The sequence below is a fragment of the Chenopodium album genome, chromosome 21 (genome assembly GCF_948465745.1).
Source record: "Chenopodium album chromosome 21, dcCheAlbu1.1, whole genome shotgun sequence".
Classification (NCBI taxonomy): domain Eukaryota; kingdom Viridiplantae; phylum Streptophyta; class Magnoliopsida; order Caryophyllales; family Amaranthaceae; genus Chenopodium; species Chenopodium album.
The window spans coordinates 35,174,743-35,197,268 of NC_137854.1; the positions used below are offsets into that span (position 1 = coordinate 35,174,743).

Here is a 22,526-nt window from a genome sequence, read left to right on the forward strand (position 1 = left end):
GAAAAATAAATCTCGTTTTAAGACAATATTGTAAGCCCGAAAATGAGATTAATGTCAATATATATATATATATATATATATATATATATATATATATATATATATATATATATATATATATATATATATATATATATATATATATATATATATATATATATATTTTGAGGAACTAATGTCAATGAATTTGAATTCATTAAAGGAAATATAAACAGGGAAGTACGAAAGAAAATGCATATATAATGAAAATAACATTATAATGAATCACATTTCTCTTGTTTGTGTGCGATAAATCACATGTCTTTTGTGGTTCTCTTTCACCTTTTTTCTAACTCCGCAAATGTGAATAGATATTTTATAAAATGGTGTTTTACATATACTTAACGGTCTAATGGTACACACATAGACAGAAAAAACATAAACAAATACATCAAAAAAAAAAAGGTGCTTTTTACACACACCATAAACAAGCACCCAAAAATAATGTTTATTACTAAAGCTACTTAATTATGTTAAAGTTGGATGAGACCTAGTATTTGGTGCAGTCTGTTGGAGCAAATGAAATTTGCTTTGCTTTTAAATCATACCCTACTTCATAGTTCACTTGAGCAACATTCCCAAACAATAGAGAATCATCTGAAGGTACAATTGCTAGACAGGTTAGATTTCCAAATGTCCTGAAAGTATTAACAGCCTTTAACACAACATCAGCCCCTTTGAAATGGAACACCACATCAGGAACACCCGAGGGCAGGGTCTCGTAGCAAGGGTCGAAAGCATTTTCAGGGTCTGGCACCGGGCTAACTGTGATAGCACCCTTCACGGCGGTCTTAATGCTGTCGTAGATGCTAGTTGGTAGGAAGGTTAGGGTCGTGCCAGAGTCGATGATTATATCTTGGGCTACCGGTACAGAACTGTTCCCTACACTAATGCTATTGAGGGTGAGGGAGTAAAATGTAGGAGAGTCTTGGGTTGTAGCAAATGGAGTTGATACTACTCCGGGGCCTGTTACATCTGCACCGAATTTTAGCTTGCCAGCGACAGTGGAAGACAGAGGAGTCAAGCAGTAGGAGAACTTGTAGTTGATATTTGGGCCTAGTTGTGAGGCTAGTGACAATGTTCCAAGTCCGAGACCAACGATCCCATCCCCATGGATGCCAAGTCGACCTTGTTGATCATACCCGCATCCAATAATAGAGGATGGAAATGTTGGTTGTGTTGCATCAGCTGAAGGGAAGCTAATGGTGTCTGTACTTAGGACGCCGGTACTTAACGTTCCATCACCATACATGGCTGTATAAACACACGACTCGTTACTGCTGATAGAGTTTGGAATACAACCACTATAAAACTCTGGATAGTTGCAAGATTGGGGGTTGCAAGAGATGCATGATAAGTCGAAGATTTGGTTGGGTCGAACAATGGAGAACCTTGCTGGATACACCGCTGGCATGGTGAGCACTGGAGCCAAGTGAGATCGCTTCCAGTGTCAACAACAGCCATGAATTCAACAGGTGGGGTACCAACGCCAATCTTCATAAGATAATCCCCTCCATTCGGGATAACATCCGTCTTAACATCCTTTTCATCAAAGTATGAAGAAGACAGACGGATGTTATGGCCAAGCGAGACTGAGCCAAGGGATGCTCTCCATAGACGTTCTTGTAGCGTCATTGAAGAGTCATAGAATGAAGAGATTGATGATGAATCACGACGAATGAGGTCAGCCTCAAACGACACACGAGAAATTAAGTTTCGAGCTTCAATTTGATTGGACTCAATAATAGTTGTAAGAAAGATGATGCTAGCAATACTATCAGATAATAATAGACTGAAGCATGCATGTTGAACATTATTGAGAATGACAAAGATAAGATACTAAGGTAGGCTGTGATATTTGTGGATAGCATATGGTTTAAACTTTATAACTCGAATATAAGCGCCAAAAGTTGACTCAAACAGCACAAGGTCTTCGGTTGTTTTAACTTGGAGCTTTATGTAAGAATGGCCTACAATTGAAAATTATACGGAGTTCTATCAATCAACCACATGCGAAGCCGAAAATTCTTTGCGAAATTAACGTTTGGAATTACAGGTTTAAAACTTATCATGTGAACTTGGTATACTAATCAACTAGAAAGAAACTATGGAGATAATTATGTAGACCTTGCGCAACCGAAAAATCGGAAAAAAGTTGTACGAAGTACTTTCATAGTTTCATCTTAATAGATTGTATCTTGTGCATGGTACAATCAAGGACATCTTTTGCCCATAAGCTTGGTTCTTTTTAGCACAAGTGAGAACCATGCAATCATGCATTAGGAAACACTACTCACGAGAACATTACATTGATTAATAATTCACAAACAAGCTTAGTTCAAACTTAGTTTAGCATGAACAATAATATTGAAATAACAAACGAACCAAACTCAAAACATGACGGAGTATTATTTTACGAGTATATGTTTAGCACATTTATAATTTATGGTAGATTATACTACGAGTAGCTTTTAACTTCAGTAGATAAAGGGCATCACCGTATCCTTAAAATTATTTTAAGTTACTTTGTTTTTTTTTTTTTTTTTTGACACAAAGTTACTTTGTTATATATATATATATATATATATATATATATATATATATATATATATATATATATATATATATATATATATATATATATATATATATATATATATATATATATATATATATATATATGTATATATATATATACAGAAATAGTCCCTTTTTTTTTTCTTTTTTTTTTTTTTTTGAGAATAATTTTCAAGAAAATAAATACCAAATGTGAACCCTAGTCCCAACTTTTTGACCATTTCAAAGTAGTACAACTATAAACCACTTCTACTGGGAAGTTCAGCAGAACATTCTCAAGCATGCAATCACGCACGAAGGGGGAAAAGTAAAAATTCTGAATATTAAAACTTTGAAAGACTTCACACAGCAGACCTGAGCAATCACTAAATCATGCAGTAAATCACGCTACGATATTACAAATCAAAGAATCGCATAAGCTATGCAGGTAGTATATTGTATTTCGCAAATCTCTGCCTCTTACTCACCTTAACTATGCCCTGAGCTCTGAGGTTCATAAGACCCAACAAAAACAGCTGGAACAACGCCAGACGTTCCTCAATACAACATATAGATATCTCATTATAACCTAGACAACTTTCCAAAATTCATTTTTCCACGTTTTTGATACACATACGATTCAAAATATAATGTACATGGACCGCCAAACGGGGTAAAATGGAGAAAAGAAAAAGGAAAGAGGAATGAACAAACCCGAATCTGATAACACTTGGAGACCAAGAGTATATGTCTTCATTGGAAGAATTTGAAGAAAGGATTGCCCTAACAGAACAGAGGCTAAGGACTTGAGGAGTCATCTGCTATAATCAGTAAGTTCTTGAGCCTAAGCACTTCACTTGAATAACATTGAACCTCACAAATTACGTGGAAAGTTACTGATTTGCCCTTCTTCCAAAACATCTTTACCGTTTACCTTGTAGCCTATTCTTATGCGCATTGCCAGGGGTTTCTGAGGAAAACAAAATGTGTCAAATTCCGCCCAAAACAGCTTTGGGAATGGGATAAAGAGCTCAAAAATCTACTGAACAAATATCATTAATGTTTAAGATAAAACTACTTATAACACCAACATTATTAAAGCTTCAAAAACGTCAGCAAAGTCATGAAGAAGACCAGTGCAGTTACATTTTTAAACACCAAACTGTTTATTCTGAGCACATTATTATGTTGATAGCTCATAGTCTCATACAATATTTACAAAAAGAACTTGATAACCCCTAACCTCAAACCCCCCAAGGTATGGGGTTTAGAAACCTAAGGAGGTGTGTATGGCTCATATCACACCTCTAGGCTCTAGGTATCAAAAAAAAAAAAAAAAAAAAGGAAAAATAAAATATTAAATACCATTCCCTAATATAAAAATAAATAAATAAATTAAAAATTAAAAAAAAAAAAAAACAAAAACAAAGTCCGTTGCTCAAAAAAAAAAAATTAAACACAAAGTATTAAGAATCAAGTTCCAACCCCATGCCACCCTAGTTTCATTCCTGATTCTAACCCCCCATGCCACTTTGTGAACCAAACGCACCCCCTTAACATGTTTAATGAGACAAAAAGAAGGTATAAGCCATGCCCAAATGTCAAGTTGTCAACAAGAGTAAATAATAAGAATTTTTTTTTAAAAAAAAAAAAAAAAAAAAAAAAAAAAAAAAAAAAAAAACACTCATTGTCCTCACTTCATCACTTGGGAATGAAGCTCATTTATTTCATGTTAGAGCCTACTTTCAATTTCCAAAAGCAAGAAGAATAATACCAGATTTTAGCATGTAAACTACTGCATAATTGACTTCATAAACTCATTATGTGAAGCTTATTTTGAAAATAGTGTTATTAAGTTTCATCTCCATGCTTCTTTATTAAGCTAAATAAACACAACCGTTTACAAAATCTTCAGGTAACCTTTTTGACAGCTTATACGGACCATAAAATGCCTCAATGACATTTCCATCCAAACATTTTAGTTCTTTCACGTCATAAATTAAAATGAATTGTATCTAGATTCTTCAGAAACAGCAAGATAAGTAAACTAAAGAAGGCAAAACCACAATACCTTTCCATGCTGGCTGTTTGTAATTCGCATAGTCTGAATGATTGAGCCATCACCACTTGCAGGAAGGGTAGTACTGCTAGCTGGATCAAGGTGCAGCTGAAGAAACTGAGAACAAAAAACATCAATATGAATCAGAACTCAGAAGACTGCACAGAAATCCATGATTTTCAGACATGTGGCTAAAATTGAACAGATTGCATCACCATCACTAAACCAAACAACTGCCTCAAAAGATAAAAAAAAAAAAAAAAAAAAAAAAAAAAGTAAAACTAAACCAAACAAAACACTTTGAAATAAAAAAAAAGCTGTGAACCATCTGTCCTAACTCCTAGCTCTTGAAATGAAAAGGCACTGAATAAAAGTATAGTGACAAAGCATTAAAACAATCTTCAAATCCAAGAAGCACCAGAAAATTACAATAGGATCACAGGCATGACTACAAAGCACTTTTCATTCATCCTAATTCTGGATTCAGAAAGCATTTAATGAAAGTATAAATACAAAGCGGCAAACCATCTTTGAATTCAACAATTGCAAGACTAAGGTCCAATATATCACATTAGATGCAGACTTGCAAGCCTGAGCGACCATAGAAGCAAGATCACAGAGTTTAGTATATTTCATCTATTACCTTGGGAACTGCAGCTTGGAATAGGAAATCAGTATAACTGTTGGCTGATAAATTTGCAAAAGTAGCTGTGATTGATGTCACTTGTGGGCTCCCAGCAGACTTTGAAAAGTCAAATGTCATTTTCAGGGAGCTGCTCTCAAATGCAACCATGGATGGAAATTGCGGACCATTGCTCTCTGAAATCATAAATAGCAATCAGCATAAATGCATAATGCTTAAGTGAGTGATGGCTCACAAATTTAACATAGAGAATATCTTACCTAACGTTGGCTGACTGGAAGACAACCCGTCTAATAAATCTACAATAGAAGAAGCTCCTCCAGGAGAAGAGACTTGTGCAGGCATGGATGAAATTGATGACAATCCTTCCAGTGGTCCTCTGGAACTTTTGCTTTCTAAGCTTAAAGACAAAATATCAGGAGTTGATGAATCATTCATAGCAGGGGGGCTCCCGATTGATAATAGATCCAACAGGGCATCCGTTCCAGATTTTTGAGTACCTTTAAATAGAGAGCAGGATAAACATTAAACGTGCATGTGGAGATAATTATCTTCCATCAACAACATATGAAGTTGGGTGTTATCTTAAATTTCAACAGGAAGTTCGCCGTCCTTTATGACTGAATGGAATCGAATGAAATGCCTCAATAATCACATTTCTCAATTATTAAGACATTTCACCTTACCAAGCTAAATGTCAGCCTATTGAAAAATCAAGTTCTTCAAAGGGTTGAATTCAGCATCATATTAATACACGTATATTTTTTTTCATAACATAGAAAAAAGGCCAAGGTTTAGAAAAACAGAGAATACAATCTAATCACATATTACCGACCAAATAAATCTAAGAAAGCATAAGAGTCCATTATTATATTATGAGTTTGCAGAGACAGATGTCCATATTACAGTTAGCTCCTGATCTGAAAACTAACCTGACTGTGATGGTGCTGGTGCCAAATCAACACCAAGGAGGTCATGTAGAAAATCACCGCCACCAGAAGAGCTAGGTGCAGGAACATCATCCGAGCTTAGATCAAGTAAGTCAACAAGGGGAGCAGCAGGCTTTGAAACCCCGTTTGGAAGATTGACAGAAGGCCCATTGGAACTAGAAACTGCTGCTGGCAAAGAGCCAGCCCTCCTTCCGCTGTATGTTGCCTCATCCAAAACAGGCATCCTTTCCAACAATGCAGATCTATATATACATTTTAGAAGCTCTGTGAGACTAACATTCTTCAATTATTAAATCTAGTCCAAAAACAAAGAGCATCAAATAGGGGAAGAGGTCTTTTGGGATATGAAAGCAACGCCAAGAGATACCTAATGTTTTGATGTTTTTCAATAATTGAATTAAACTCAAGAGCTCTCTGCTGTAATTCAAGAAGAAGGCTTCCTTTGTATTGCACAAGTATATCCTTTATCCTCCTGCAAATGACATTCAGATAATCAGATTTAGTCTTATTACTTAAATTCTATCACCCTTGTAGAAGTCACAAAATCTTCAGATACTGGAGACTTGACAAAATTTATTTCCTTGGCCTATGAGTTTCCATACCATTTTTAGAAAGTAGAAGCTGTTTATGCAACAAAATACTCATTTCATTGGTGAGATAAACTATGACAAACATATTAGTAAGAACACACTGAAACAAAACCATGCTCTTTATTCTCAATAAACAAAATCAAGAGAAAAAAAAAAAAGCCAATTCTTTTCTATAAAATAAAGTACACGGAAAAGAAACTACTTGAAACATTTTTTATGTTTGATTAATTATGAGTAAAGACTGCTGTGCAAGGACAAAGGGTGAACTAAGATTATAGAGATGATTAGATGATAATGCGCATACATAACTAATTCAGACATTCGAAATTTTTAGATTCCAAGGAGCAAGAGATGTTTCTGCATAATTCCTAAATGCATAAAGCAAATAATGGTCATATATCTCTCACTTAATTTTTCTTCTTTTAAACTTAAGTAATGAACAGTTCACCCCAGCTCAAGAACAAAAAAAACACCTCTCATTCTAGAAACCCACAACCATTACTGCCACTTCATCCCAAAAGGGTATGGTAGAGTAGAGATTCAACTAAGGACTCCTTGGCAAAAGGCACATCAGAAATACCATACAAACTACAGCTCACTGTTAATGCCTCTCAAATAAAACCCATATACTTCAAAATATAGCCAATTAATCAAAGATTTGGAGCTTGTCCAGCGATTGGCACTAACAGGAAGAATTCATTTAGATAAACTAGGCCAATTGCAAAAAGAATCCCCTTACTGGGAACAAGCAGGAAATCGGGAAGAAAGCTTCAGCAGAGCAACCAAACACATAGCACGAGTGGTAACATCAGAGTTGTGACTCTTGATAGCATTCTCAATTGCATCCACTGCATCAGATTCGGTTACCTGTTCAGAAAACCTCAAAAATATTAGACCAGCTTTGAAAACAACACACATAGTGGATTACCGGCAAGATCAATAATAAAAATGGCAATCCAAATTATTATTAAGATAAAATGATTATTTTCAGCAGGTTAAGCAAGGCACAGCCTTATAATCCAAGCAGAGAATCCCAAGGTGTTGCCACCACATGAGACAAACTGATGGTAACAAAAGTAGATGGCACAATCCCCACCTTGAAAAAAAAAAGGGGGGGGGGGGGGGGGGGGGGGGGGGGGGGGGGGGGGGGGGGGGGCGATCTAAAGATGGAGACAAACAAATACTACATCCATTTTTTAGATGAAATACTTTGAATTTTACAATACGCACATATTACAGACTTTACTTGCAGTGTTTTTTGCAAGGATAAAGTCATGTGGGGTCTTTGTCTAAATTTATATTTTCCAAATATCAAATACTACGTTTTTTACTAATTAGTGATTTAACTGGTTGAACGTATGCATTGGCAACTGTGAAACAAGAAGTGTTTCATCTGAAAATTCAGGAGGATTTATATATGTACTTGACAGACTAATAGGCCAAGTTAGAGACTATCAAGTAGCCAAGTGGCAAGAATATGCTCCTAATACAATTATAAAGAACTATGCTAATTAACAGATTCATATAGTGAATTATGAAGTAAAAAGAGCATAGTATATATGTCAAGGATATTGTTTTCATCAATCACACATACTGAAACTTTATACAATGATCTAGACAGCATAAGAAACAGGTAGAATTTGCTTCATATATTATTTTAGAACTCAAAACCACATAAAAGAGTTGCAATGTGATCCTTGTGTGGGAATATATTCCTGCAACTGAAACACAAAAAAGGAATCCAGACCTAGAAATAAACTAAACAGAGCTATGTTTCAAACCAAGAAAGTAAGAGACTTTAGAGCAGAATGAACTCACAGTTATTGGGTCCTCTGCGTCTAGCATCCCAACATTGTTGACCAACATATCACCATATTCTCCAATGCACCAAACTGCCACTTTGACAAGAGTTTCCTGATACAAAAGCAATAGCTGAATGTTATTATTTGTCAAAAAGAAAACAGGATGACAATAAGAACACTTAAATTATGAGAGCAAAGAGAATACCTGCTCAGTTGATGCTTGAAGAGCTCTGTAAAGGGACCTAACCGTATACCCATGGAGACTGACAGCATTACTTATAACAACAATAAGAGCATGCCACACTTCATCCTTCACATAATTGCCAGCCTGCCAAGAAAACCACAACGATCAATGCACTGAAAAAATGAAGAGTACAGACGAGCATAACCCACCCCCATGATAAAGGGAAAGTGAACTGACTTCCTCTGAAATGTTTAGTTTTAGCTTTTACCTCCCTTCAGTATATTCCTCTCTATTTGAGGGTTGGTCTAGTTAACAAAAAAAATATTAAGAACATCTCATTCAAACAAGGGAATGAAAACCCATTATCAAAACTGCTATAGATATGAAACAGGTTTCCCAACCTTGCTAAAACCCCATTACTGTGACCAAGCAAGTGCATACCTCACAAAGAACCTTCAGCATTTGATCAATGTACCAAATCTTATCTGGTGAAAACCTAAAACAACAAGAAAATTAACCAAAAAAGATCTGTCAGCCAAATTAACATTCAACCAAAACACAGCAAAAAGACAAGAGTGACAACTGACAAGATACATACACTTTCTACTGAATTAACTTTTCTATTAAACACAGTGCATATGATAACCATGGAAATTTATCATGCTATATGTACCTAATAATTAACGTATAATTTCACAGCTACCAAAAAACTATTTATTATCCCCCCCCCCCCCCCAACCCCCAAATTCTTCCTAATATAACAGGCCACATTTGATATTTACATTTTATCACTATTCTCTATCATTACATTATCATAAATACAATAAAAAGATAAGTTTGCAATAAAAGATTCTGAAGATAAAGTTAGAGATACAATTAGTTTTATATCACAACCCCATACAAGTTTTGGCAACTTGGGGTCAAAGTTAGTACGATTGAATCACTTAGGTCGATGGGAAACAGGTAGGATGGAATATGGGATGGCACAAAGCCAGCCATAGTGATATTACTTCTATAATTAAATATTTGTAGCTTTATATGTATTTTTTATTCTATGTTGGGTTTCAATTTTTTCAATAAATGTCTAAGTTCTCTTAATTAATTTAATACTTGGTTAAATAACTACACAGAGCACAGATAATATCTATGCTGTCACAAACCCAGAATCGTGATTTTTTTTTTTTTTTTTGGAGCAGGGCAATTTGCATTACTAAATACTGTTAAAATAAAACAAAGCAGAAGCACATAATAAGAAATTAACAACCCAGGCCCTTCTACCTAACACACACGGCAAGCAAAGACCTGACAGGTGAAATTCTATCAGCACTACAACAAACACATGACCAAGATTCATACTTAGCAAATTACAATGATAAATATCATCTAACCACGGCAAGAAAAATCATATTACCCAAGACATTTCCTAGTTTTAGTACGATAGGTTAGAATAGGAAGAGCAGGAGTAAATGTGAGGGAATCTCCTTTGTCTGGATATAAAATAGGGGAAGATAAAGGAAAGGAATTGTATGAATCTATTTTCCTTCCTCTTTTAACAAACCAAATCCCTTCACCATTAAAAAGATGTAGAAATTGGAAGTTTGCTCTTTCCCTCCCCTCACCTACTATCTTACTCTAACCTCTCATTTCCTTCCTTCCTTTTCCCTCCACAAAAGCTAACCAAAGACACTGTTAGATCTTTATTAGTTCATTACTTCCTTATAAATTTCCAGCTCCAACTAGTTTTGAAAGATACAGAAGAGCTCAAGATAATAAAGGAGGGATCTTTGTAATATGAGGTCCTTCAGTTGTCAAACTGTTCAGTAGCAGCAGAGCTGCTGGCATATCATATAGAGATAGGCAAACTCTTAAAAAAAAATACTACCTCCGCTTCTTATTACTAGCAACAAATTCCTTTTTTGGAAGGTTCACATTACTCGCAACAACTTACTTTCTTTCCTTTTTTAGTAAGTTTTTGACCATAAAATGACAATTTTACCCTTACTTTTTTTTATAAACATCCTAATTAAATTATAAATTTGTTCTTATTACCTTAATCTCTAAGGTTAATTAATTTCACCTTATCACCATATCCTTCCTAATTCATTCCCCTCCATCTACATCCAACATCTTCTTTCATAAGTTTTCTCTCTCTTCCTTCAAAATCACCACCTTCAATGGAAACCACCACCATCACCACCGCCACTACCACCGACCACCACCACCAACATCTTCAATGGAAACCACCACCTACAACGCCGCCTTTGTTTTCTCTCTCTTCCTTTGCCTTTTGTTTCCTCATTTGGCTATGAAACCCAAATTCGAAGGTTTTTTTGTCAAATTTAACCATCAAAACTCTAGATCTAGAGTTTTGATGGTTAAATTTGACCAATTAATGTTGTAATCGATGATAGAGAAGGGTTTTTGGGTTTGTGGTAAGTTAGTTCGTGGTTGCGGTGGCGTCATGGGTTCGTGGGTTGGTGGTGGGTTCAAGGTTGAGTGGTTTCGTTGGGTTGGTGGTGGTGGTGGTAGGTTTTAGGATAATCGTGGTTTGTGGATTGGTGGTGGTGGTGGGGTATTTAATTTTCATGGTTTGTGGGTCGGTGGTGTTGGGTTTTAGGATTTTCGTGTTGGTGGGTTCAAGATTGTGTGGTTTCGCTTGGTTGGTGGTGGTGGTGGTGGGTTCTACGGTTTTCGTGGTTGTGTGGGTTTTCAAGGATGGTATCGTGGGTTGCGGCGGCTGGGTTTTGCTCAGTTCGTGGCGTGGTGGTGCTGTGGTGCGTCGGTGGTGCTTGTGGTGTTAGGTTCGTCGATTTCTGGGTGGTGGTGGTGGGTGGTTTCGGTGATGCTGAGTAGTGGTGGTGGTGGTTTCGGTGATGCTGGGGTGGTGGTGGGTGGTTTCGGTGATGCTAGGGTGGTGGTGGGTGGCTTGGGTTGCTGCTTGGTGGTGTGGGTGGTGGTGGGGTATTTAATTTAATTAAAGGTTGAATTTGTTTTCCCTTTTTTTATGGGTTGGATTAATAGTTAAACATATACCCTTATATTTCCATAATCAAGCTTTCAATCTTTTGCCTCGGCCTCCGCAAACTTGTACTTTGTTGCGAGTAATAAGAAGCGGAGGTAGTATGTCAATTTATCACTTTAAATAGATACTTCTCCCGTTCAATAACATAGCAGCACTTCTATATCGGGCAAGTTTTAGACATGACCAACCATGCCCTTACCCAGGGGAAAAAAAAAATTAAAAAAAATAGAAACAAATAAAAACAACCCTGGTAAGTAACACAACCCCACCAACCCTACCTCTCTCAAGTTACCGGCTTACTGCCTCACCTACACCACCTTCAAGAGCACCAGCTACCACCATCTTCAAGAGCAATCAGCCTACACCGCCTTCAAAGCCACACAGCAACTGCCCACACCATTCACCCCAACCCCCCACCTCCTTTCCTTCAACCCTAGCTAGTCCCAACCTGCCTCAATTCAAAGCCACCAGCACCATCAACCATCGTGAACATTGCTAACCAACCCACCCTAGCGACCTAGCCACTCAAATACCATAACCACCACAAAAGATCAAACTACTTTTGACAGCATACCCTAGCCAAAAATGGACCCTGTTGTAGTTAAACTTGCCTGGAAAGGTCAGATTTAAAACTTCAGATCAGATTAGACCACCATAGGGTCAAAAGGCTCGAATCTCAAAGAAAAGAGAAAAACCAGCGTTTAAAAGAAAATGAAAAGCATGAGGGCTAGTCTCTGGTGCTGGGGGAGGGTGGGGCATTGAATGAAATGCAATACGGGTAGAAATGAGAAGAAAGGAAGGCAGCAGAAATCTGAGGAATATGGGAGGGCTTGGAGGCTGGCATACAGGAGCAGCCTTTGAACTGACAGACCTCAGAGGCTAGCAGGCCTTAAGTTGCATATGATGATGTTGGGGTCATCAATGTTGACTGCTAAGGAGGCTAGGGAGGTGGGTTTTAAAGGCAGGTAATCAGAGGTATATGGGTGATTAGCTGATTACTAGTAACCCTTGTTGCAATTTTTTTGCAACGGATAAAGCATTTCAAAGAACAAAAAAGAATCTTACAACTACGGATATGAATCATATGATAAAGTTAAAACTACTACAAATTAGGAAATTTATATCACATTTCACAAATTTTAATCAAGCAGCAACTAAAAGGGGGGCAGGGGGCAAAAAAAGTGTAAAAATAATACTCAAGTTTAAGAAATTATGAGCCTTTAGATGCATATATAGTAGTATAGACCTAATCAGCATTTTAATCATTTCCAAGGATCCAGATAGCAACACTTATTAGCAAAAATTAAGCAAAGGTAATGCATGAATAACAAAGTATATAGTACAACAAGCTTTAATTGCATTACTCACTACAGACGGACAACTGCACGAATTACACACTCAGTATATGTATACTTACTTGTCAACAATGGAGCAGACTCTGTCTGTAAGATCCTCCTTAAATTCGAGATCACTAACTTCCAAATAGTCAATTAGCTCTTTTGTCAAAGGCTTTACATTACTCTCATTCACTAGAAGATACACAAGTTCAAGAGCCCTTTTCCTGATCGAAGCATCTGAATCCTGGAAAGAAAGGATGATTAGAACTCAAAAGTCATTCTCTATTTAAAGATATATGATTGACATGTACCAATCATCCAATTGCAAATATGTGGCAGTAAGAAACTTATCTAGAGTAGAAGACAAGAAAATGACAAAAATATCCTCTGTGCAGTTATCTTATTCAATACACAGAAAAATTGTGATGGGTCAGCAAACATTAGGCATTTAGCATCTCTCCATATTGACCATATAATAAATATTAATTACATTTTGACCTTGAGATCAGAATTGTAACATTAAAAACAATCACTAAACATTTGGTTGGCCACTTGCCTTCAGCAATCATCACCCTTGGTAACCATATCTATAAATTAAGTGAGTCGCCAAAATTGTTGACAGAATCAGAGCCTCAACTTTCAGCTATTTCCTTTGTCCTAATGTCCTTCAAAATACATCAAATTTTCTTTCTCCATCTACTTTGAATTGCTTTCTCTGGATGTCTTAAACCACTTGTGAAGTATCTACTTAGTACTTATAAATTATAATATAAAAGAGCAATTAAAGTGCCATATTCTAGATGCTGAGTGGGTAGAAGAACAAAATTGGTTGATAAAGAGCGATGTGTATTAATAAAACCAAAAGGCTGTGCCAGGAATGACTGAATTTTAATAGAGAAAGTATAAATAAAAATTGAGGGGACCAAACTTGTTATACAGAGGACACACAATACATAATGCACATTACAATCATCAACAGAAGCAAAACAAGTGGCAATACCTTCACACATTCTAAGATCGTCGCTCGATGCCTCTGTACTGCTTGAGCGTCAAAATTTATAGCCCTCGTCAACATATTTAAGGCAACATATCTGACAAAAAAGATAATAATAATAACCCCTTAAAATGACCTTACAATAACCAAGATAATAAAGCAAGTGAAAGAATAATTTGTTTTCTTTTATGTGACTCAAATCATTTTCATCCCCTCAAAAAACTGATTGAAATTCATACAAAGAGCATAATGAACCAATGCACAGCATATGGACATGAGAGATTGAGAGATGCATAAATGCACTCCTTAAGCAACAGATTAGTAAAGAAAAAAATTCACATAAAAAAAGTCGACAATAAAAGCTGCATAGATCAATCAAATTTTCAAGACTGTTATATTGTCTGCTGGGATTTATCCACGCATTTTACCTCAAATGATTACAGCTTAGCATTAGAACTTAGAATATAGAAAGCCAATGTAAAATCCATAAACCATTATAGTATTTACTAGGAATGTTACAAAGGTGAGAAGGAGGATTTCCCAGCAAAACCCTACTAATTCTAGAGGGACAATATCTTTGGATCAAATAAAGAAGATATTGCCTCTTCAACCAATACTCCAATAGTTATTTATTTCTTAGAGGCAGCAAAAAGTAAGCTAGAACAAACTTTTGGAACAAGTAGAAAATGACCCAAACAGAAATTAAGGAAAACTTATTACACAATCTAGAAACAGCTTAAAGTCTGAGAGAGAGTGAACAGCAAGAACAAGAACGAAAAGTAGAAGATATATACCTAATGTTATTGTCCCTGTTCGATAAAAATCTTCCAAGAATATTAATAGCTAGTACACGCAAACCACTATTATCTTCAATGTTCATGATAGTTTCCACACACTCATACAGGATTGCATTTCCCGCATTCTTGTTAGACTCCGTTTTTGTTGCCACCTACAAAAAAATGTACATAATCAAAAAAGGAATTATAATCAGCACCAAATTACATACAATTTGATAAAGAACACAGCAACAAAATTAGATGAATAAAATAGAAAACTCAATCCGTTTAACATGGAGGAGAAATCTTAAATGTGATCAAAAGTTTCAAACGGAATTTAGCTCCATGGCCTCCAATTGGATGCAACTACAAAACACCAAGCAATAATTTTACAACAAAAAACCCAGCTTGACAGAAATTCATTATACAGAACCAAAAGTGAATTCAAGGGGGATATACATTTAGGAAAGGTTTGGGAACTTGCAACTCATTTAAAGTTCATGAAATCAAATTCAGAATTTGAAATGTTGACATTTACTTCCAAATCTAGTGTTTGAGAAATACGAATAATTTGAATCCCAGAATTTTGATTCTAGAATTGAGCACTCTCGGCAGCAGCCATTGTCTTTCCATTTACTGCCGCAGTGTCGCTCTCTGCCTTCTTCCACTACCACCATGAATTCCAACCATAAATTCTTGTTTATTACCATGATAGTTCAAGATCAAGAACTTAACGAGAAAACCCTTCACTGAAATCACAGCCCAAAAAAGAAACCCATAACTCCAATATTTTCTCACCTCTCACGTCCACTTTCTCTCTCTTCTAGCGTCAAGTCTAGTGCCCTCACTACTAGCGCCTACACGTTGAATCTGCATCTGGCAATGGTCAGTACAGATTCTGTCGCTGGTGCTCCTTGCAAAATCAATCTTTGGCGAAATATAGATGGCTTGCTTGAAAAACCAATCCATGGTCTAAAAAATGGAAGAATAATGGGAAAAGTTGAAAGTAGAGTGAACGAGTGAGTTGGGAGCCATATGAGGAAAACTGGAATTTGGAAATGACAATTTAAATGAATTTCCAAATTCTAGTTTTGGGCTTGTTTTAATAAGAGTGTGGAATTGAGACAAACAGCTCAATTGAACCAATTCTAGCATTTGAAATGAAATGCTCATCCACCAACAGGCCAATAGGATATTCTCTTTTGAACAAAGACTAACCTAATTGACCATTATAAGAAAATTTTGAAAAAAGTAAAATTAACCATTTCTAGTGACAAAAATTGGGATTAAATTCACAGTTTTTAAACATCAAGACAACCCAAAGAAGCCCAGCTGAAAAGCTATGACTAGCTTTTTCTGCCAAATCTCTTCTATAATCCCCATGACCCCATCCAACTTCTCAATTTATTTGCCTTATGAAGATTGAAGACTATTCTTCTTGCCTTTTCAAATTACAATTTCTTAAGAGTTTAATCCCTGCCTTTGCTACCTATATTCTTATTCCCCTCCCAACAAGAATATACTGCATGGTCCCAGACCATTATCCCAAACAAAGTTACTTTGGGATAGTGGTCTGAGACAATGCAATCATAAATCCTAGCCCTAAACTCATTTGTTACAATTTGTTATTGAGGCAATCATTATCTTTATTTTGACCCTAGCATGGGAGGATTCAACTAGGTGAGCTAGAGGAATATTAAGGAAGACAAGGAGGAGAATAAACAAACCTGTGCAAGTAAGTCATTCATGCAGTCACTAGCATCAGCGTCACCATGACCCAAAACACGCAAAAATCTCAGCAGTCTGATGTGGAGGAAAGGATCTGTAATTCCAGCTATATCATACTCTGGAGCATATGGACTGTTGACAAGGTCCTTTAAAACTTTCACCACAGCATCAGTGCATTTCTAGAAGATCAAGAAAACCAAATTGGTTAGATTACAATGAACCAGAATGAAGCTTCCTCCACCTCTCCCCATAAAGAGGGTATTGGGGGGAGGGGAAAATTTGTAGATTGCTCAAGTTATTTTTGACCGGACTACAGACTACTGAATGTTGCACGAAACAAGAAACACACAACCTTGAGAAATTTCAAAACTAACAATAGATTAGATAATTTAGGTAGGTATACCATTTTCCAAAACTTATCCAAATGATTGATAAATGATAAAACTAAAATTTGTGATAGTGGCCAAAAACGAAGCTAAAACAAGCAGACATGTATCAAACAGAAACTGGATCCCATAACACAGTTATTATCCTCTTAGATTGGTAATAGTTGTAGCATGATTATTTCAATCGAAAAAGACCAGTAAGCCCAAATTAATCAGGCACAATCAACAGTTATAAAGCCAACTTTGTCTAGTATTCAGTACCCAACTGCATCTTCGCATATATTTAATAAATAAAATTAAAAACCCCTTTATTTCCAATAAGGACATAATGAAGACCAAAATAATACCTTTCTGAAGTACTCAAGTGCATCTTCGCTGATATTACATAAATCCGTACAGAGTTGCACTCCAGTTATTAGGACTCCATGGTGCTTTTCTTTCAGCAAAGAAGCGGCAGGATTTATGAAATTCTCAGCCAGGTCAGGGACTTTCTTTATAATCCGGATTGAGCAGAGTGCTGCCTATATCACATTGAAGTTGCTAGTAAGCTTACAATGGTTTCAAAGTCAATGGCAACACCAGGAATAAGGCATGCATTATAAATTTCCTACTCAGCATGGAAGATTCATGCTTATTACTAAAATAAAAACATTTCAAAGCAACTTAAATGGAGAAACTTGCAGCAGCAAGCACCACGATCACATATTTAACCATGTAGATCATAAAAATAATTTCAAGCCTATTTTTCAATAGACTTGAGTATACATATAGCATCGGCTCAAGCCACACAGACAGATGTTGACGCAGTAATATTCCAATATCAAACCCAAATGAAACTGTGCTATGAAGTTATCATGACTACTAGAGCATGACATAAAATGTAGTTAAGATTTAAGAATCATTATTCATTAAAACAAGCAACTATGAACTAAACATGAACTGAAACGTTCATAAACATATATCTGCTTCTGTGTATCTATTACAGATGAGATCTTACTTTCTTGCGAACATTTGGATCCCGAAATTGAAGCAGTCTCTCTACTTCTGGTGCAAGGTCACGTGCCATTTCAGCAGAGCATATGTTCCCAAGAGCACAAAGAGCAAGCCCCACGATGTACTGGTTTGTGTGATTGAGATCTCTATAAAATGTTAAGGATGATGCAACATGGGGAAATACAAATATAATGAAAATTCTAGGCATGCATGTTAGTATAGTCTATTAATTCAGGAACAAAAGCGACACAAAAACCATCATGGTATCAGGATACTGTTTTAAAGAATTTGTAACCAGCATAAGAACCTCTTGTCTTTCATCAAGAAGTAACATAAGTCCCAGATATCCTATTCTTTTTTCTGGAAATCCAGGGGCGGCAATTAGCTTCAGGCATTCCATTTGCCCAAAATGTGTAGGATAACCAAGCATGTGAATAAACATGAGCTTGGCCATGTTTCGATGCCGGTAGTCTGCATCATTTTCACTAATGGCAGCGCGGATAGCCGCACATTCTTTTCTGACAACTCCACGTTCTTCTGCTGCCGTTTTACAAGCGCGTATAGCACGAATCATGTCCCTGCATTACGATAGCTTGTTTAAAGATATATTACCACAGCAAAAAAAAAAAAAAAAAAAAAAAAACGCACACACACACAACACTTAATAGTCAAGAGAATGGTGGGATAGCAAGGTATACTAGGCATGAAGAAGTATTGCACAATCGGTGATCAACATAATCATAAATTTAAAAAGGAAAGGAAGCAGAGAAACATTGCATGTAATCATTCCCTCTGTTTTTAAAATATGTAACATAATAATTTTGACATTATTCGCATGTCTTCATTTGACCATATTTTTCTACTAATATATAAAATTAATAAAAACAATTGTTATCATGAAAATTATTTTGAATCTATTCTATGTATATTTCCAAAATATTAACTTTAAAGAATTATTACTTATAGATGGATAAGATAAATTTATAGTCAAAGTTTTGCATGGGTAAGTAAAAGTCAATATAGAGGAATTGGACAACTACAAAAAAGAGGGAGTCTAATTCATCAATAGTTAGAAGATTACACAAAGACATTCCCTTAAAGCTCATCCCTAAGCTAACTCATCCAGCAGAATAAAAGGAGACACTGACACATCATAGTATCATACAATGAAGTCAATGATACTAAAATACAAACTATAGAGCATATAAAGGGGAGTTTGGGTGCACAACTTTTGGATTCGGTATGGAATTGGATCAAACTAAACCTTACATAATGTTTGGTTCAACATAATTCTATTATTGAAACCAGGGGGAGGGGGCACTCTTCAAAACTTGGGGTTTCCAAACTCCCAAGGTATTAAGTTCCCAAAACCACCACCATCCACTAAAATTACTGCCATTGTAACCACAACGCCTACTGCCAGTGCCACCTCTCCATCCCCACTCATGTCTTTTCTGCCACAATATTGCCACCCTCACCCCCTCCCCCCCCCCCCCCCCAACACACACAAACACACACACACACACACACACACACACACACACACACACACACACACAATGCCAGTCAACAAATGCTTTAAAAGCCATTGGGTGGCAGCATTTCATCAATCAACCAGCCCATCAGAAAAAAGGAACAGCAATACAGCATAACTTCATATATCCTGAAAAGTAATATCACCTACTCCTCAAATCTCCCAAAAATCACTATGAAAAGACAGATTCTGCCTTTAGACCTCTAGTTCTTGCAGAGTGGCAACACCTGTATTACTGCTCTAGATATCTCCAAGTGTTGTCCATATTCAGCCCTTAACATCTCATGACCCACTCTGCTCCTCCCCACCCTCCAATCCCCAAAAAAGAAAAAATACAGCTAATCTACACTTTAACTCTCACCATTCCAAGCTTTGTACACAAAGCACATTCAACCAAAGCAAACTAGAGAAACTAGGGCATGAGTACTATAATCATCTAATAGGAATACAAAATCCAAACATAAGAATCTTACAAAGATAATCCTAGTCATATCATGAAGGGGAATGAAAATGTTAAAGACTTCAATATATTAAGATGGTTTGCTATGACAATCCTTAAAAATAATTTGAACTGCTTGCTAATTGCTACCCATTTCAACGATCTAGTCACTAGACACATCCCTCAAACAAGAATTGCTAGCCCCAATCAACTTGTTTATTTCTATGCACTGATTTCAGGTCCAAATAGTCACTTTAAAAAAGGAAGAAGGATTGGGCTTGGCTTTCATATTGCCAGCAATGTATTCAAGGACTTCAATGAGTATTGCAAGGGAAAAGGGCCGATGAAGTTTAGGAACTTTCACTCCAAGCTGCAAACATTGTTGGCTGAATTTCGTCATATCATTTGTATGAAAATTGAAAATTAACCAAATTATATCCATGTAAATTTGACCTTAAATTTAAGCCAATGTGTTCTTTCTTGTCTTCACCTTTCCAAAGAATGAAGCAATAAGCAAACACTCACTTTATTTGCTACAACCCTAATTCATATAGCCTTTATATAATTATATAATATTTACAGTTTCCCTACAAATTTATCATAGCCACATGAAACACTCACTTTACTTTGCTACATTCCTATTCCATCTATATTCAATACATTGTACATGTGAATTCTAAAAATTTCCTTCCAAGTTTATACCATAGCCCCATGAACACCGCGGAAGCAAAAATAACAGTTCAGATAAGTAATTATAAAATTGCATAATTTGCTAATATTAAGTCCGTCTTCCAGATCACCTGTCCTCACTTAATAACAGCAACATTGACCCACAGTGACATAGTTGATCAGCCCCTTGAGAATAAATGTGATTTCTCCAAGTTACAGAATAATCACTAGGGAAACTCTGGTAAGACTGCATAATATCGATCGACTGATTGTACCCTACTGTAACAAAAAAATCCTGAAATGGGTAGGCGGTGTTGCATTGGCCACATTGCTCGAGCGACTAGCAGTTTGTGACTATGTCAGTCTAGTGCAAGGCTTATTAGAAGAGTCCGAAAAGCATGTGTTCAACATCAAAATAATGAAAATTCCCATCATATCCAAACCCCAGAACACCATCCCCTTAGAGTGCATGATTACATGCTTCATCACATTCATAGACATCGATTTGTCGACAATTCAACATTGCTCCCCTAAAACACCCAACATCTAAAACCTTTTCTCTTCCAAAATTGCCCTATATCTTAAAATGAAACTAGAAATCTCTCTTGAATACAATTAACTCCAAACTCATCAAAAAGATAACAAACTCAAAAGAAGTGGCAAATTCAACTGAAATGAACCACTAAAGATCACATTTCGTTTCTTCCAATTACACTTTCAACTACAAAACTAATTAAACCTCAAATTAAGAAATTCAAATAAAATAAAACCCATATAATCAATAAAAACACAAACAAAAATGTTGCAAAATTAAAAACATAATAACCCATGAAATAAAATGGTCTAAAAACTTGATCTACACTGAAATTAAAACATTGGTATATGAAAAACTCACCTCAAACGGGTTCCTGATGAAAAGGGATTCATGATTGGGTCCAGAATTCCTCGATTCGATTACAGAAAAAAATACAAACCCAACAAAATTCAAAGAGTCAAATCGAATCTGGTAAGCAGAAAGCAGCGATCAGAGTTGAAATTAAAGGGATCAAAGAAAAATCAGTGAGATCTAAGGATTAGGAGAGAGAAAAGTAAGAATTTTGGGATGAAATTTTGATGGGGTTGTGCTAATTGTGCTTATTTGAGTTGGGGTTGAATGGCATTTGGATGTATTTATATAATTTGTTGAGAACAGTTTGAAGCTGTTTTCTCTGTAAATTGAAATCACCCAAAAAAAAATGGAAGAAAGAAAGAAAGCACAAAGATATGTGTCTCAGACTCTCAGGAACATGGGGGTTTGTAATTAAGTCACCCGCAGGTAATAGTGTAATACTCCGTAACTTAATTTTATTTTTCACATTTTACTGGTGCAGTACGAATTTTGGAAAATTCTTATTGGTGATCTTGTATATTTACGCTACTCGTGTAAATGTCCTTACAATAAAAATAATGAATAAGTGATAGGAAATTTTCACATTTGCTATCAGCAAAAGGATTTGCTTCACATTTACTGCCGGTTTAATTTTTTATTTTACTTTGCTACTACCTAAAAGTTTGTTAAAAATCACTACCACTCGACTTACACCGTTAGTATTTCCATTACCACCACCCAACCACCGTCTAGCCACCACTCCTTCCCACCCACCACTCTTTCTCACCCACTAGCTGCCAATCCACAGCCACTATTCAACATCAAACCCACCGCAACCACCACTCACCGTCCAGCCACCAATCCTTCCCCACCCACCAGCTGCTCAAGCCATTGCCACCGTCGCCTGAGCCCACTCCCTGCCCGCGACTCTGACCACCCAGCCTGTTGGCCCCGGCA

At 36.3% G+C, this 22,526-nt stretch overlaps 1 protein-coding gene and 1 pseudogene across 1 annotated transcript; both read right to left on the reverse strand.

Annotated features, from left to right (window-relative positions):
- Positions 1-292: 292 nt before the first annotated feature.
- On the reverse strand, positions 293-3,413 carry LOC145600732 (aspartic proteinase CDR1-like; annotated as a pseudogene).
- Positions 2,972-21,975, reverse strand: LOC145600208 (AP-1 complex subunit gamma-2-like). Its single transcript, XM_081656112.1, has 18 exons — positions 21,597-21,975; positions 18,335-18,637; positions 18,064-18,205; positions 17,414-17,587; positions 16,680-16,859; positions 14,971-15,125; positions 14,183-14,273; positions 13,263-13,426; positions 9,265-9,319; positions 8,845-8,967; positions 8,656-8,751; positions 7,577-7,704; positions 6,615-6,719; positions 6,230-6,489; positions 5,558-5,797; positions 5,298-5,473; positions 4,667-4,771; positions 2,972-3,565 (listed from the first exon to the last, which is right to left on the reverse strand). Exons 1-18 carry the CDS (start codon positions 21,626-21,628, stop codon positions 3,470-3,472), a joined length of 2,625 nt encoding a protein of 874 aa, XP_081512238.1. The 5' UTR covers positions 21,629-21,975; the 3' UTR covers positions 2,972-3,469.
- Between the last annotated feature and the right edge of the window lie 551 nt (positions 21,976-22,526).

Excerpts from the sequence above, each read along its gene's own strand:
- LOC145600208 (XM_081656112.1), bottom strand. The coding sequence starts at position 21,628 with ATGAATCCCTTTTCATCAGGAACCCGTTTGAG. Across the intron at positions 15,126-16,679 it reads TGAATGACTTACTTGCACAG|GTGGCAACAAAAACGGAGTC; the intron begins GTTTGTTTATTC and ends ATTTTTTTGTAG. Across the intron at positions 14,274-14,970 it reads AACAGGGACAATAACATTAG|ATATGTTGCCTTAAATATGT; the intron begins GTATATATCTTC and ends CTTTTTTGTCAG.